This window comes from Vulpes vulpes, unplaced genomic scaffold (assembly GCF_048418805.1).
Source record: "Vulpes vulpes isolate BD-2025 unplaced genomic scaffold, VulVul3 u000000671, whole genome shotgun sequence".
In the NCBI taxonomy this organism is placed as follows: Eukaryota; Metazoa; Chordata; class Mammalia; order Carnivora; family Canidae; genus Vulpes; species Vulpes vulpes.
In genome coordinates, this window is record NW_027325801.1 from 461,172 (window position 1) to 475,046 (window position 13,875).

A 13,875-nucleotide genomic window follows, 5' to 3' on the forward strand; every position below is an offset into this window, starting at 1 on the left:
CCCCGTCCCCCCAGCCTTCCCTCTAGTGACCTTCAGTTTGTTTCCTAGAGTTAAGAGTCTCTCTTGGGGTCCTTGGGTGGCTCAGCGGTTTAGTGTCTGCCTCCAGACCAGACAATTTTTAAAGATTTTTAACAATCCTTTTTTTTTTTAATTTTTTTTTATTTATTTATGATAGTCACAGAGACAGAGAGAGAGAGAGGCAGAGACACAGGCAAAGAGAGAAACAGGCTCCATGCACCGGGAGCCCGACATGGGATTCGATCCCGGGTCTCCAGGATCGCGCCCTGGGCCAAAGGCAGGCGCTAAACCGCTGCGCCACCCAGGGATCCCCCTTAACAATCTTTTAAAAAAAAGTCTCTTGTGGTTCGTCTCCCTGAGTTCATCTTATTGTATTTTCCCCTCCCTCCCCCCCATCCTCTGTTTTGTTTCTCAAATTCCACGTATGTGTGAGGTCAAGGCCTAATTGTGTTTCTCTGATTTATGTCGCTTGGCATCATACCCTCTAGTTCCACCCACGCTCTGTGCAAATGGTAAGATCTCACTCTTCTGACGGCCGAGTCACGCTCCGTTGTATACATAGGCTGTGTCTTTGGTTTTTTTTAAGATCTCCTTTATCTACTCATGAGAGACACACAGAGAGAGGCAGAGACACAGGCAGAGGGAGAAGCAGGCTCCCTGCGGGACTCGATCCTAGGACCAGCGATCATGCCCTGAGCTGAAGGCAGATGCTCAACCCCTGACCACCCAGGTGGCCCTTGTAGGTCTTCTTTGGAGAAATGTCTGGTCATTAGAAGCTTCTTGATCCCGGCCTGGCACAGATGTGTTGCAAAGAGAGGGAGTCAAGGATTCAGGCGTCTACCCATCTGGCTGCTCTCTGGCCACCAGCAGCAGCATCTCCACCTGGCTGTGCCAGGTCACGGGGCCAGGTGACTGGGCACGGTCTCCGAGGTAGTCAGAGCCATCACAGCATCTGCAGAGGCCAGGAGAGCGGGTTTTTGAGCTGCCCTGCAGGAAGGGCCCTTCTGGCCTAGCAGCAGCAGGAGACTAGCATGGGTCAGAATTCCAGGGACATGGGGCGCGTCAACAGGTGCATTTGGATGGGGCTGGAAGCAAAGAGATGGCCCAGGTGGTGCTGAGCCTGGCAGGGATGGCAGAGGGTAGCAGTGCACACGGAGGGCAGGTGCCCTGGAGGAGGCGGGACAGCCAGGGACGAGAGCCTCGTGGAGGAGGGCAGGGCAGGCAGCAGGGAGACCCCACGAAAGGGCTGAGGACTCCGGAGCAGACTCCGGCGGCCAGGGAGCTACCCCTAAGGGTCAGAGTGGGGCGACAGTTCAGAGCAAACGAAGGACTTTCTTCTCTCGCCCGGCGCACCTTCTAAGGGGCCGTTCTGTGCTGCTGTCATCTCTTCCTTGGTCATGATCAGTTTATTTCACATCGTTGTTTCCTTTTTGCTGGTCTGCTCAGTACCGTTCCCACTTATTAACCAGTCGGTTCTCCCGGGAACGGCGAGCTCTGGTGGAGGGTGGTCTGTCTTCACGGTGCCCACTGGGGAGGGGACGCCTCTGATAGCAGCGATCCAGGAGACGGTGGCAGCTGCACTTAATCTCAGTGGAGATTATGACCATCTTAATTTTTTTAAGATTTTATTTATTCATGAGAGACACAGAAAGAGAGGCAGAGACACAGGCAGAGGGAGAAGCAGGCTCCCTGCAGGGAGCCTGATGCAGGACTCGATCCCGGGACCCGGGGTCATGCCCTGGGCTGAAGGTGTCACTAAATTGCTGAGCGACCCAGGGATCCCCTCAAAGGAGATTGTCTTGGATGAGATTACTTGATCAGGCGGTCTCCCCCCCCCCCCCTTTTTTTCAGGCGGGCCCTTAAAGGAATAAGTCTCCGGCAGCCCAGTGGCTCAGCGGTTTAGCGCCCCCTTCAGCCCAGGGCGTGATCCTGGAGACCCAGGTTCGAGTCCCACGTTGGGCTCCCTGCATGGAGCCTGCTTCTCCCTCTGCCTGTGTCTCTGTCTCTCTGTGTCTCTCATGAGTAAATACATAAGATCCTTTAAAAAAAAAAAAAAAAAAGCCGAGGTGTTCACGGGGACGGTTCCTGTGGAGGTTCCAGGGCAGACTTCGTTCTGTGCTGCATCCCGTGCACGGCGCTGCTGGACTCGGGGCCGCGTGGCTCCAGTCTCCACACCCTCCGCGGGGCCCGTGTGGGGTCAGCACGGCTGGGGTTCATCCAGCTGGCCAGGGGCACCATCACCTCGCGTCAGCCGGCCTCCCAGGCTGGGGAAGACCTTCACAGAGACCTACGTCCTGGGCCCCAAGAGCCGTGAATGTTACCTTATCGGCAAAAGGAATCTGCAGGTATGATGACGTTAAGGGTCTAAGGTGGGAAGATGCTCAGGGACGACCCAGCAGGCCTCCAGGTGACCATGAGTACCTCCGGACGGTGGCGGCGGGGGAGACCTGGCACAGGGGAAGGGGCGCAGGGGGCGGGGGGGGGGGGAGCTGGCCTGGGGCCACGTGCAGCTTGGGCTGAACCAGGCCACTCCGCTCGCTGAGGTGGTTAAGCTACTGCTGTCAACGTGGAGCAGAAAGGGCTTCTAGGGACACACCCGCCTCCCACCAGCTCCCAGTGAGGACACCTCGGGCTGATGGCTTTGGCTGATGAGTGTCGTCAATTCAGAAAATATCTAAGGTCATTCAGTCACAAACAAGAAAACTCCAAAGGCCCAGAAATCTTAGGGCTCACATGTAGGAGAAATTTGGGAGAGCGCCCCTCAAATTTAACAATTCTAAAAGCTCACAGGATACTACCCGCAGGAGCCACTACCTGAAAACAACTTTTCTAAACTATAATAAAAATACACTCTAATCAAACATGTTAGAAAAGACGCTGAATTATCTTCTCTCTGTATATACATGACGATATCACAAAAATGTTGTCATCTTTTTTTAAAATTTTAAGCACTCCCTGCACCCAGTGTGGGGCTCGGATTCACAACCCCCATCAAGATCGCGCGCTCCACGGACTGGCGGGCCAGCGCCCCACACGTGGTCACCTGCGAGGCGCCAGAGCGTGCATCCAAGAGGCACAGGGGAAACGTGTCGGAGAAATGCTTCGGGAAGAGGACTCAGGACATCCTGTTGGTCTGTGTTTTGTGATGTGTGTGATACCGGTCAAATCTAAACATTTATGTTACATGTTAGGATTTCTTTTCTCACTCTACTCATTTCATTCCAGAAATGTGGCGTTGCCCTCTAATTCTTCGGAACAGCACAACGCAGGAGTCAAGGCAGCCGGCGAGGAGCGCGGAGGTCAGCAGGCACGTAGGGAGTTTCCGTTAGGGGAAGGCTCCCGTGTTCCCTAAGGGTGGCGCACTGAGCCTGAAACCATGCAGACAAACCTGGTTTGTGCTGAACTCCCGCCTTCCTCCTGGGCATCTGGAATTGGGGTTTGTGCCCCACCGAGGGCGCCTGCGTGACCAGCCCCACGAGCGGCCGAGGAGCTGAGTCTCCACACACGCTGTCAGCGCTTGCTGCTGGGCGGATGTCGTGTGTCCTGTGGAGAGGGTTCTGGAAGCTGTGCTTGGTTCCCTAACTTTGCCATGTGACCCTTATTCCTCTGATTTTGATTCCTATCCTTCCTCTGTTATAAATCTCAGCCACAAGGTCAACAATCTGTGCCAGGTTCTACAGGCCCTCCACGCAAATCCCTGAATCCAGGAGTGGTCTTGAGGATCCCAAACACCGCTCCCAAATTCGTTAGGCACCCGAACCTGGACCTACCCATGGTTACAACACAGGGCCAGAGAGTCAAGGGGGGCAGGAACGGCCCCTAAAGAGGAGGTGCTAGGAGGCTGGAGAGCGGAGTTCCAGGGGCGGAGGGAGCACTTCCGGCAATGGACACGGCAAGGGTTCCAGCGATCTGGAGGGGCCAGCCCCCCTGGCCACTTTGGGCTCCTTAGGCCCAGGACCAGCATTACTGATGGTCCTGGGCTGCTCGTGTCAATGCTGTGCACTTGGGGCAGGACCCCCGTGGGGACCCCCGTGGAGCTTCCACCCGCATCGAGGGATGGACAAGCACTGCCGTCTTGACCCAGTGGGAAGGGGCACGGCATGTGCTCAGACGCCGGGGGAAGACGCCGCGTCACTCCAGCACAAGCAGCCCGGGCACGGAGGGCCGTGGCCATCACCGACTCACCGGGCGCCGTGCCAGGGCGGTGGCTGGCTCCCAGCGCTTGTGCCGCGTTCATCCAGGAGACCAGTACCTTGACGGGGACACTGCCTGCAGGACTCGGGCCCTTACCTGCTCCGCTGTGTCCATTCTACCTGCTTCTTACGGCCTTACGCTGATCTCGCTTCTCTCCGGGGGCCGGGTCCACATGCCCCCCTTGAGTCCGGGCCAACCTTCATGCCCACCTTGACCCCGACAGTCTGGTGGGAATAACACTCCAGGACTTCTAAGGCTAGCCCTCGAAACACCGAACCTGCCCACCTTGTCTTTTGAGGCCACCTTGGAGCCCTGGTGCCACACTTCCGGGAAGCACTGGGCTGCGCGGAGAGGCCACGGGTGGCTGTGCCAGGAAGCTCCCGAGGCCTCGCCTGTCGCCACTTGCAGGACTAGAGGGGGGGAAAGATCCTAAGTGCAAACCACCTGAGGAGCCCAGGCAACCCTCGGGCTGCAAGACTTGACGACGGATTATTCTTCGTTATTGGAAATCGCTAAGGCAATGCAGCGAGGTTAAGTCTCGCAACCCCTACTCAATCCCTTTCTGGAAAGGGCGAGGGTATCTTCATTCGCCGTTTTTTTTTTTTTTTTTTTTTTTTTTTATGATAGTCACAGAGAGAGAGAGAGAGGCAGAGACACAGGCAGAGGGAGAAGCAGGCTCCATGCACCGGGAGCCCGACTTGGGATTCTATCTGGGTCTCCAGGATCGCGCCCTGGGCCAAAGGCAGGCGCCAAACCGCTGCGCCACCCAGGGATCCCCCATTCGTCGGTTTTATTGCACAGTGGGAGCTGGCGGGAAAGGGGGGGCACACAGCCTGTGCACGTCCCCAGGCCCCGGGGCGCACCTCCCCAACGCCCAGCCCTGTAGGCTCAGCTTCCCACATTCGCCCCTGAAGCCCGGGCTCAGCAGAGCAGACGAATAAGGCAGCTGGTGTGGGGCATGAGTGTCCCGCCGGGGCGGCTGGGGACAGGGAAGGGGATGGAGACTGGTATGGGGACCGGGACAGGACGTGGACGGGGGTGAAGGGGGGACCAGGACGACGGGGTGGGGAACGACGGGGACGGGGTGGGGGGAGGGGAACGACGGGGACGGGTGGGGGGGACGGGGACCGGGACGGGGTTGGGGGAGGGGGACGACAGGGACAGGGACCGGAACGAGGACGGGGACCGAGTGGGGATAGGGGGACGGGGACCAGGACGGGGACGGGGACGGGGACGGGGACGGGGTGGGGGGGATGGGGAGGGTTTGGCCGGGGCGGTTCCACGGCGCTGGGCCGCCAGGAGGTGTCGGAACACGAGTCAGGACGGGGGAGGACGCCCGCGACGGCCACTCCTCGGAGTCCCGCGGGGTTCTAGCCCGGCCCCGCGCGCCCGCGCCCCCGCCCCCGCCCCCGGGCAGCAGCGGGGGGGCATCTGGGCGCGTCCACCCCGCGGGCACCGAGCGGCCGACCGGGAACTAGCGGGCGTTCCCCAGGGTTATTGGGGCAGATTTCTCAAGGTCTTTTTTGAGTGAAAACCATAAAAGTGTATAAACTGCTCTCATTAAAATAACCGGCGTTCCCAGTGCGACGCGCTGCACAACCGCGTGTGCTCCCGATCCGTCTGCGGTTAGTGGGAGCGGAGAAGAGCAGACGGGAGCACTGGAGGGGCGGGGAGGGGCGCGGGGAGGGGCGGGGGCGCGCGGGGCGCCGAGCGGGCTGCAGGGGGCGCGGGCAGCGCAGGCGGGGGCGGGGCAGGGGCGGGGCGGGACGCAGGCGCGTGCGGCGTGACCCCGGGAGGCCCGGGGGCGTCAGGACCGCCCTGCGACGAGCCCGAGGGGGCGCGGCCGGCGAGTCTCCCCGCTTCCGGTCTCCGCCTCGGGCAGCCGTGGGACAGTTCCCCAAACGGCCGCGGGCGCCGCCTGCCCCCGGGGGAACCGTAGTTCCTCGGGCCGGAAGTGGGGGTCGGACCGCCGGAAGCCGTAGGCCCCAGGAAGCCGGAAGTGGGGTCGGAGCCGCCGGGAAGTGTAGTTTCGCGGGAGTCGCAAGCGCGGCCGGCCGCCGGCGGCATGGCGGGCCTGGAGCTCCTGTCGGACCAGGGCTACCGGGTGGACGGACGGCGCGCCGGGGAGCTGCGCAAGATCCAGGCGCGGATGGGCGTGTTCGCGCAGGCCGACGGCTCGGCCTACATCGAGCAAGGCAACACCAAGGCGCTGGCGGTGGTCTACGGGCCGCACGAGGCGAGTGGGCGCGCGCGGGGCGCGCGGGGCTTGGGTTCCCCCGCGCTGGGGCGCCTGACCTCGTCCTCCCGGCGACGCCTCCCCGACCGCCTTGCTCTCCTGGGCAGCCCCTCCCCTGCCTTTCCGAAGCCCGTGGGCTCCGCGTTCGACTTCTCGGGAGCGGAGCGTCAACTCCGTGAGCGGAGGGACTGTGGCTAAACCCACCTGCTGCTACTGCCTGGCGTCCACGCCGGAGCGGGGAAGTGGCCGGGGCGCGGAGCGGGGCGCGGAGATGGGGAGCAACTCGGAACGAGATCGGGGGGCTCTAGGGAGGCAGGAACCCGCCGCGCTGTAGGCCAGGGGCACGACTCAGGATTTCACGGGTGATGGGGAAGCTTTAGGAGGCGGCAGGACATTGACGCAGCGAAAGTGTACAGGAGATGACATCAACCGGGATATTTTTTTTTAAGATTTTATTTATTCATGATTGTGAGAGAGAGAGAAGCAGAGACACAGGCAGAAGGAGAAGCAGGCTCCCTGCAGGACCCCGGGGTCACACCCTGAGCCAAAGGCAGCCGCTCAACTGCTGAGCCACGTAGGCATCCCGAGCCTGGATATTTGTGAACACACCTGCTCTGGCCACGGATGGAGAATGGGTTAGCAGGGGCCGAGGCAGGGATGGAAACAAGGAGGCCTGTTAAGTAATATCAGACATGATGACTTGGAGACTGGCCAACTGGCCCTCCGATGGAGGTCCTCCTGCTTGCTTATGGAGATGCCGGAAGTAGAGGGAGGGTGATGGGAAGGTGTAGTGTTAGCTGCTGAGGGGTGAGCCTGACTCATGTGTCCTTCCTCCCCCAGATCCGGGGCTCCCGAGCTCGAGCCCTGCCAGACAGGGCCCTGGTGAACTGTCAGTATAGCTCTGCGACTTTCAGCACAGGCGAACGCAAGCGACGACCGCATGGGGACCGTAAGTCTTGCGAGATGGGCCTGCACCTACGTCAGACATTTGAGGCAGCCATCCTTACACAGCTGCACCCACGTTCCCAGATAGATATATATGTACAGGTGAGCAAGCAGCAGCCATCAACCCAGGAAGGGAGGGGGAAGGAAGGGGAAGCAAGGATGGGAGTCAGGGGACAAGAGCCTAATGGACCGATGCCACTGGGCGGTTTTTGCAGGTGCTGCAGGCAGATGGCGGGACCTACGCAGCTTGTGTGAATGCAGCCACGCTGGCAGTGCTGGATGCGGGAATACCCATGCGGGACTTTGTGTGTGCCTGCTCAGCTGGCTTTGTGGACAACACAGCCCTGGCGGACCTCAGCCACGTGGAAGAGGCAGCAGGTGGCCCCCAGCTGGCCCTGGCCTTGCTGCCGGCCTCAGGCCAGATTGCACTGCTTGAAATGGATGCTCGGCTACATGAGGACCACCTGGAGCAGGTGCTAGAGGCGGCTGCCCGGGCTGCCCGTGATGTGCACACCGTGCTGGACCGTGTGGTTCGGCAGCATGTCCGCGAGGCCTCTATTTTGCTGGGGGACTGACCATCTGGCCCCCCATGCCCAGAATAAAACCCACACACAATCTGCTGTACTTTAATTTCCGCACAGCACTTGCACACCCTCAGATCCTGACCTGGTGCTTGCTCTGGGAGGTGACTAGGAACCGTACCCATCCCCTGCACATGAAATACATACCTTCTCCAGCTTCAAGACCCAAACCCTGAAGAGGAAGGTTGGGGAGCCTGTCTGCGGATGAACAGCCGTTGTGCCAGGAAAGGTTCAGGCAGCTGAGCAGTGAGGCAGGGCCTGGCATAACGAGCCAAGCTGTGAGACTGGAGGCAGTTCTCTGGCCAGCACATCCACAGCCCACATCCTCTGGACTATGGCTTGGACTGCATGGCCCCCTCCACCCTGGGAGCCCTTTGGGCCTCCCTAGCCTTAGGCTCCGAAAGCACAACAAATGTTCTCCCCTGGGGTGGGGAGTCTTGACACATCTGCGGCGCCGGCCTGCGCCCTCACCCGGGCACCTCCTGATCTGAATAGGATTCCCCACTTTCTAGTCCACATACCCCAGGTCTTGAGACCCGTTCTGGCCGAGAGTAGCCTGTGCACCTTCCTCCCTGTGGTCATCTGACCCCGGTGCCCTCGGCGCTGGGCTCCCGCTGAGCTCCCTTGTGCGCTCACTGCCGGTCTGACCTCCGTAGAAATGAGCCTGCCGGGCCCCGGTGTCCGTGCTCCCCGGTCCTCCCGCCGGCCCCAGCCCTCCCGTCTCTGATTCTGCAAGTGGGAGCTTGCCTAGCGGTCCACAGGCGGTCCGGCGGCCCCGCCCCCAGCCCCGGGCCCCGCCCCCGCGCCGGGCATGCGCGGCGGCGCGAGGGCCTTCGGGACCGGAAGTGCGGGCGGCGCGCCGCCTCGGCGGGACGGGAGCGCCGCGCGGGGTCGGCGGCGGGAGTGGGCGGCGAGCGCGGCCCCGAGTCCCCGGGTCCCCGGAGCCGCCGGCGCCCGCCATGGGCCTCCTGTCGGACCCGGTGCGCCGGCGCGCCCTCGCCCGCCTGGTGCTGCGGCTGAACGCGCCGCTGTGGTGAGCGCGGGCGGGGCGGCGGGCCCGGGCGGGGGGCGGGGGGGGCGGGGCGGCCCCGCTGATGCCCGGTGCCCCCTGCAGCGCGCTGAGCTACGCGGCGGGCGTCGCCTGGTTCCTGGCGCTGGCCTTCCCGCCGCTGACGCAGCGCACCTACATGTCGGAGAACGCCATGGGCTCCACCATGGTGGAGGAGCAGTTCGCGGGCGGGGAGCGCGCCCGGGGCTGGGCCCGCGACTTCGCGGCGCACCGCAGGAAGGCGGGGTGAGCGGCGGCGGGGCCGGGGCGGCGGGGCCGGGCGCGGCGGCTGCTCGGCCCGGAGCTCGGCTGACGCGCGCCCGCTCCGCAGGGCTCTGCCGGCGGCCTGGCTGGAGCGCGCCATGCGGTCCGTGGGGCTGGAGGTGTACACGCAGAGCTTCTCCCGGAAGCTGCCCTTCCCCGACGAGGCCCACGAGCGCTATGTATCGCGGGGACGGGGACGGGGACGGGGACGCGCCCGGGGCCTCCGGGGGGGCGGGGTCGTCGGGGCAGGGTGGAGCCGACCCCCCCCATCTGCCCACAGATGGTGTCGGGCACCAACGTGTACGGCATCCTGCGGGCCCCGCGCGCCGCCAGCACCGAGTCCCTGGTGCTCACCGTACCCTGTGGCTCCGACGCCACCAACAGCCAGGCTGTGGGGCTGCTGCTGGCACTTGCTGCCCACTTTCGGGGTGAGCCTCGGGGACTGCGCCTGGGCGGGGTGGGGGGGTCACTGCTCCCCTCCTGCTGACCTGGCTTCTGGCCTCCAGGGCAGATTTACTGGGCCAAAGACATCATCTTCCTGGTGACAGAGCAAGACCTCCTGGGCACGGAGGCCTGGCTTGAGGCCTACCACGACGTCAACGTCACCGGTGGGTACTCCTGCCCTGCCCGCCCTGTCTCAGTCACTGCCCTCACCAGCCCCCCAGAGGAGCTCATTCCCCTGCTCCTACAGGCATGCAGTCCTCCCCTCTGCAGGGCCGGGCTGGGGCGATCCAGGCGGCTGTGGCCCTGGAGCTGAGCACTGATGTAGTCACTAGCCTGGACGTGGCTGTGGAGGGGCTCAATGGGCAGCTGCCCAACCTCGATCTGCTCAACCTCTTCCAGACTTTCTGTCAGAAAGGAGGGCTGCTGTGTACCCTGCAGGGCAAGGTAAGGAGGGTTGCCTGCCCGGGCAGCGTGGGGCCTGCCGCAGGCTCCTCTGACCCTGTGCGCAAACCCTCCAGCTGCAGCCCCAGGACTGGACGTCAGTAGACGGGCCGCTGCAGGGCCTGCAGACGCTCCTGCTCATGGTTCTGCAGCAGGCCTCTGGCCGCCCCCACGGCCCTCACGGCCTGTTCCTGCGCTACCGCGTGGAGGCCCTGACCATCCGCGGCATCAACAGCTTCCGACAGTACAAGTATGACTTGGTGGCAGTGGGCAAGTAAGTGGCTGCTGGTGCCCCCCTCTGTGCCTGGGGGGGGGGGGCGAGACTAGGGGGCCTGGCTGGCCATGATGCTGCTGCACCCACAGGGCCCTGGAGGGCGTGTTCCGCAAACTCAACCACCTCCTGGAGCGCCTGCACCAGTCCTTCTTCTTCTACCTGCTGCCTGCACTTTCCCGCTTCGTGTCCATCGGCCTCTACATGCCTGCTGTCGGCTTCTTGCTCTTAGTCCTTGGTCTCAAGATATCCTCTGAACCCACTGTCTGTTTGTGGCCAGCCATCAGGTCCTCTGCGCTCCGGGCTGGGGGAAGCCTCCATCCTTGAAGCGGGGGAGTGGGAGTGAGTCCTGGGTCCCCTGCCAGGGCAGATTCCATCACAGGTGTCGTCAGCGTCCTTGACTAGACCATGCTCTGGAGCTGTGGATGCAGTTGCACGAGGCGGGAGTGGGCCCCGAGGAGGCTGGGGGGGGCCCTGGACCTAGTCCTCCCGTCCAGCCAGCACAGGTGATGATCCCTCTTCTCCTGCCGTGGGGGTGGGCTTCCAGGCCTCCGGGCGATTATATTACTGCCACGATTCGGTGTTGATTGTGGGGTGGTGGCGAGGATCCTTGGGGCTCCCCCAGCCCCAGGGCCTATCCCCCCAGTGTCCGTGTGCCCTTGCAGAGCGTGGGGTTGGCCTCGCTTGTGGCGCCTTTGCTGATCTCACAAGCCATGGGCCTGGCCCTCTACATTCTGCCAGTGCTGGGCCAACACGTGGCCACCCAGCACTTCCCCGTGGCTGAGGCCGAGGCCGTGGTGCTGACCCTGCTGGCCATCTATGCAGCTGGCCTGGCCCTTCCACACAGCACCCAGCGGTGAGGAGCTCAGCTGCCGGGGGGGGGGGGGGGGGGGCTGGACACATAGGCAGCACCTCTGAGCCCCTCCCTCGCAGGGTGGTGAGTGCACGGGCCCCAGACAGAGGCTGGATGGCACTGAAGCTAGTGGCCATTATCTACCTGGCACTACAGTTGGCCTGCATCGCCCTCACCAACTTCTCACTGGGCTTCCTGCTGGCTGTCACCATGGTGCCCGCCGCGGCGCTCACCAAGCCCTGTGGGCCCCGGTACGTGCTGCTCAGCCCCCATCACACTGCCCTACAGGAGGTGCCCCCCGCAGCCCCAGGGCCTTGCTCCTGACCACAGACTCTGCCCTTGCCCGGTGCCCCCATCTCGGGGCCCCGCCTGACACTGCCTCTCCACCCAGGCCACTCTATGCTACCCTGTTGGTGCTGACGAGCCCCGCAGCCACGCTCCTGGGCAGCCTGTTCCTTTGGCGAGAGCTGCAGGAGGCACCGCTGTCGCTGGCCGAGGGCTGGCAGCTGTTCCTGGCGGCAGTGGCCCAGGGCGTGCTGGAACACCATACCTACGGCGCCATGCTCTTTCCACTGTTGGCTCTGGGCCTCTACCCCTGCTGGCTGCTTTTCTGGAATGTGCTCTTCTGGAAGTGATGCGTGGCTGCCCTGCAGTGTAGACTCTGGGTGGAGCTCCCCAAGCACCCCCATGTTGTCTCCTTGGGAAATAAACAGGAGTTTTGTTTCAGCTGCCGTTTGGGCTGTTGGCCAACTGTCTGGTGTCCGTGGGGGGCTCCAGCCCGGGGGGTTGAGAAGCTCTGCCTTAGGCCTGGCCTTCCCACGTCCTCCTTCCTGGAGGGCACTGCCCTGGTCCACTTGCTGCTGGCAGCAGTGCGGGCCCAGCCACATTGGCCTCGGAGGAGAGCCTTGGCTGGACACTGGGTTCGGGGTCTGGAAAACCGCACACACAGACTTGCCCTGGGCCCAGCCCCACGAGCGTCACGGTGGGAGGCAGGGTGCTGGGGAAGTGCAGCGGCCTGACGGGGTCTGAGGCACCCAGGGACCACACTGCTGTGTTCAGCACTGGAGGTGAAGGGGCAAAGGGGCTGGGGCCGGAGCCCTGCAGAGAAGGCCTGCGCTGTGGGGATGGAGGCGCACCCGGCCCAGCTTCCTCAGAGCTGAACCAGCCTAGACCAGCGAGAGCCCGCCCAGCACGTAGGAGCCCACAGGCCAGGGGCTGGGACCCCTGCTAGGAACTGGGAGGTTAGTGTCCTTCCTGGAGGGAAGAGAAAAGCAAACTAGCTCTTGGGCGATGCCAGGGCCCGGTCCGCTCACGGGAGCCCAGCGCCGCCCAGCGCCACCCAGCGCCGGATGGGGCAGCAGGCCAGTCAGCCTCCCGCAGGCCTCCGCGCCGAGGCAGTGCCCACACACCCAGGACGCTGTGGCCCGGGAAGCCGCCCGAGGAAGCTCAACCCCCAGCCTGCCGGTTCCTTGGTGATCCAAACGTGAGCAGCATCGTGGCAGGGGTGCTGGAGACACCCCCCCACCCCCGTGAGCAGCAGCCTGGCGCTGGCCGGCCTGCTCCCCAGACCCAGCTGGAACCTCCAGGCCCTTTACCGCTGAGCGGACTGCTCTGCGGCTGGGCAGCCCCCCGCAGCCCCCGCAGCCCCAGGGCCGCCCAGCCAGGTCAGGCGCCCCTTCCCCGCCGTCTTCTGCCTTCCAAGGTGCACAGAGATCTGCTGCGTGTGCCGGCTGGCATCCCATACAGACCCCCTTCCGGGCCTGGGCCAGCCGTGGCCTCCGTCAGCCACTTCTGACTGCACTTGGTCACTTAAAGCACAAATCATGAAGATCTGTTAAGTCGTGGAACAGACCGCGGAGACAAAAACGAAAAGGCCACGTCCGTGTCCTGAGCTTACCCGCGCAGAGCTCCTCCCCTCCGTGCAGAAGGCTTGAAACCGTGGGAACGACAAAGTTGATTTGTCGGCGAAGCGTGATTTCTGTTGTGATTTTCAGTAACGTCACTAGTACAAACATCTTTTTAAAAATGTTTTATTTATTTGACAGATAAAGCCAGAGAGCACGAGCAGGGGAGGGAGGGGCAAGCAGGCTCTCCCCTGAGCCGGGACCTGACGCCGGGCTCGATCCCAGGGCCCGGGACCATGGCCTGAGCCGAAGGCAGACGCTTCACCGCCTGGGCCGCAGTACTGGGAGATGTCGGGCACCTGGGTGGCCCAGTCAGCTAAGTGGCTTGATCCCGGCTCGGGTCTTCACCTCAGGCTGTGAGGACAAGCCCTGTGCTGGGTGCCCTCTGGGTGTGGAGCCTACTGGAAAAAAAACAACCGTCAGGCCGTGAAGACGTATGTCAGGTGTCTAGGGGCTGAGCGCGCGTCGTAAGTGCTGTGCCCTGCTGGTGTGGCAGGGTCTTCGCTAGTCCCCAGGACCGTCGTCCTACCACAGGGCCCCGCTCTTCTCTCTAACTCAGGCTGTGGCCTGTGATGATGCCGTGGCCAGCGCGACCAGCCGAAGCCTCCAGGGCGAACACCCGGCAAGACCTCCCCCAGAGAGACTGCCCTCGAGCCCAGCCTTCCTCCTGCCCGCG

The 13,875-nt window shown here is 63.2% G+C and overlaps 2 protein-coding genes across 3 annotated transcripts; both read left to right on the forward strand.

Annotated features, from left to right (window-relative positions):
* The first annotated feature begins 6,060 nt into the window (after nt 1-6,060).
* On the forward strand, nt 6,061-8,008 carry EXOSC4 (exosome component 4). Its single transcript, XM_025987571.2, has 3 exons — nt 6,061-6,448; nt 7,289-7,495; nt 7,609-8,008. The coding sequence occupies exons 1-3, from the start codon at nt 6,278-6,280 to the stop codon at nt 7,966-7,968; spliced, it is 738 nt and encodes a 245-aa protein (XP_025843356.1). The 5' UTR covers nt 6,061-6,277; the 3' UTR covers nt 7,969-8,008.
* An 837-nt stretch (nt 8,009-8,845) lies between these two features.
* On the forward strand, nt 8,846-12,021 carry GPAA1 (glycosylphosphatidylinositol anchor attachment 1). 2 transcript variants are annotated; one of them, XM_072745827.1, is made up of 12 exons: nt 8,846-9,007; nt 9,089-9,268; nt 9,354-9,465; nt 9,567-9,714; nt 9,793-9,894; nt 9,978-10,174; nt 10,249-10,445; nt 10,535-10,688; nt 10,853-10,948; nt 11,108-11,298; nt 11,376-11,546; nt 11,687-12,021. In XM_072745827.1, exons 1-12 carry the CDS (start codon nt 8,934-8,936, stop codon nt 11,928-11,930), a joined length of 1,866 nt encoding a protein of 621 aa, XP_072601928.1. In that variant the 5' UTR covers nt 8,846-8,933; the 3' UTR covers nt 11,931-12,021. The 2 variants fall into 2 exon arrangements, with proteins under 2 accessions (XP_072601928.1, XP_072601929.1); XM_072745828.1 differs by lacking the exon at nt 9,089-9,268.
* The last annotated feature ends 1,854 nt before the right edge of the window (nt 12,022-13,875 follow it).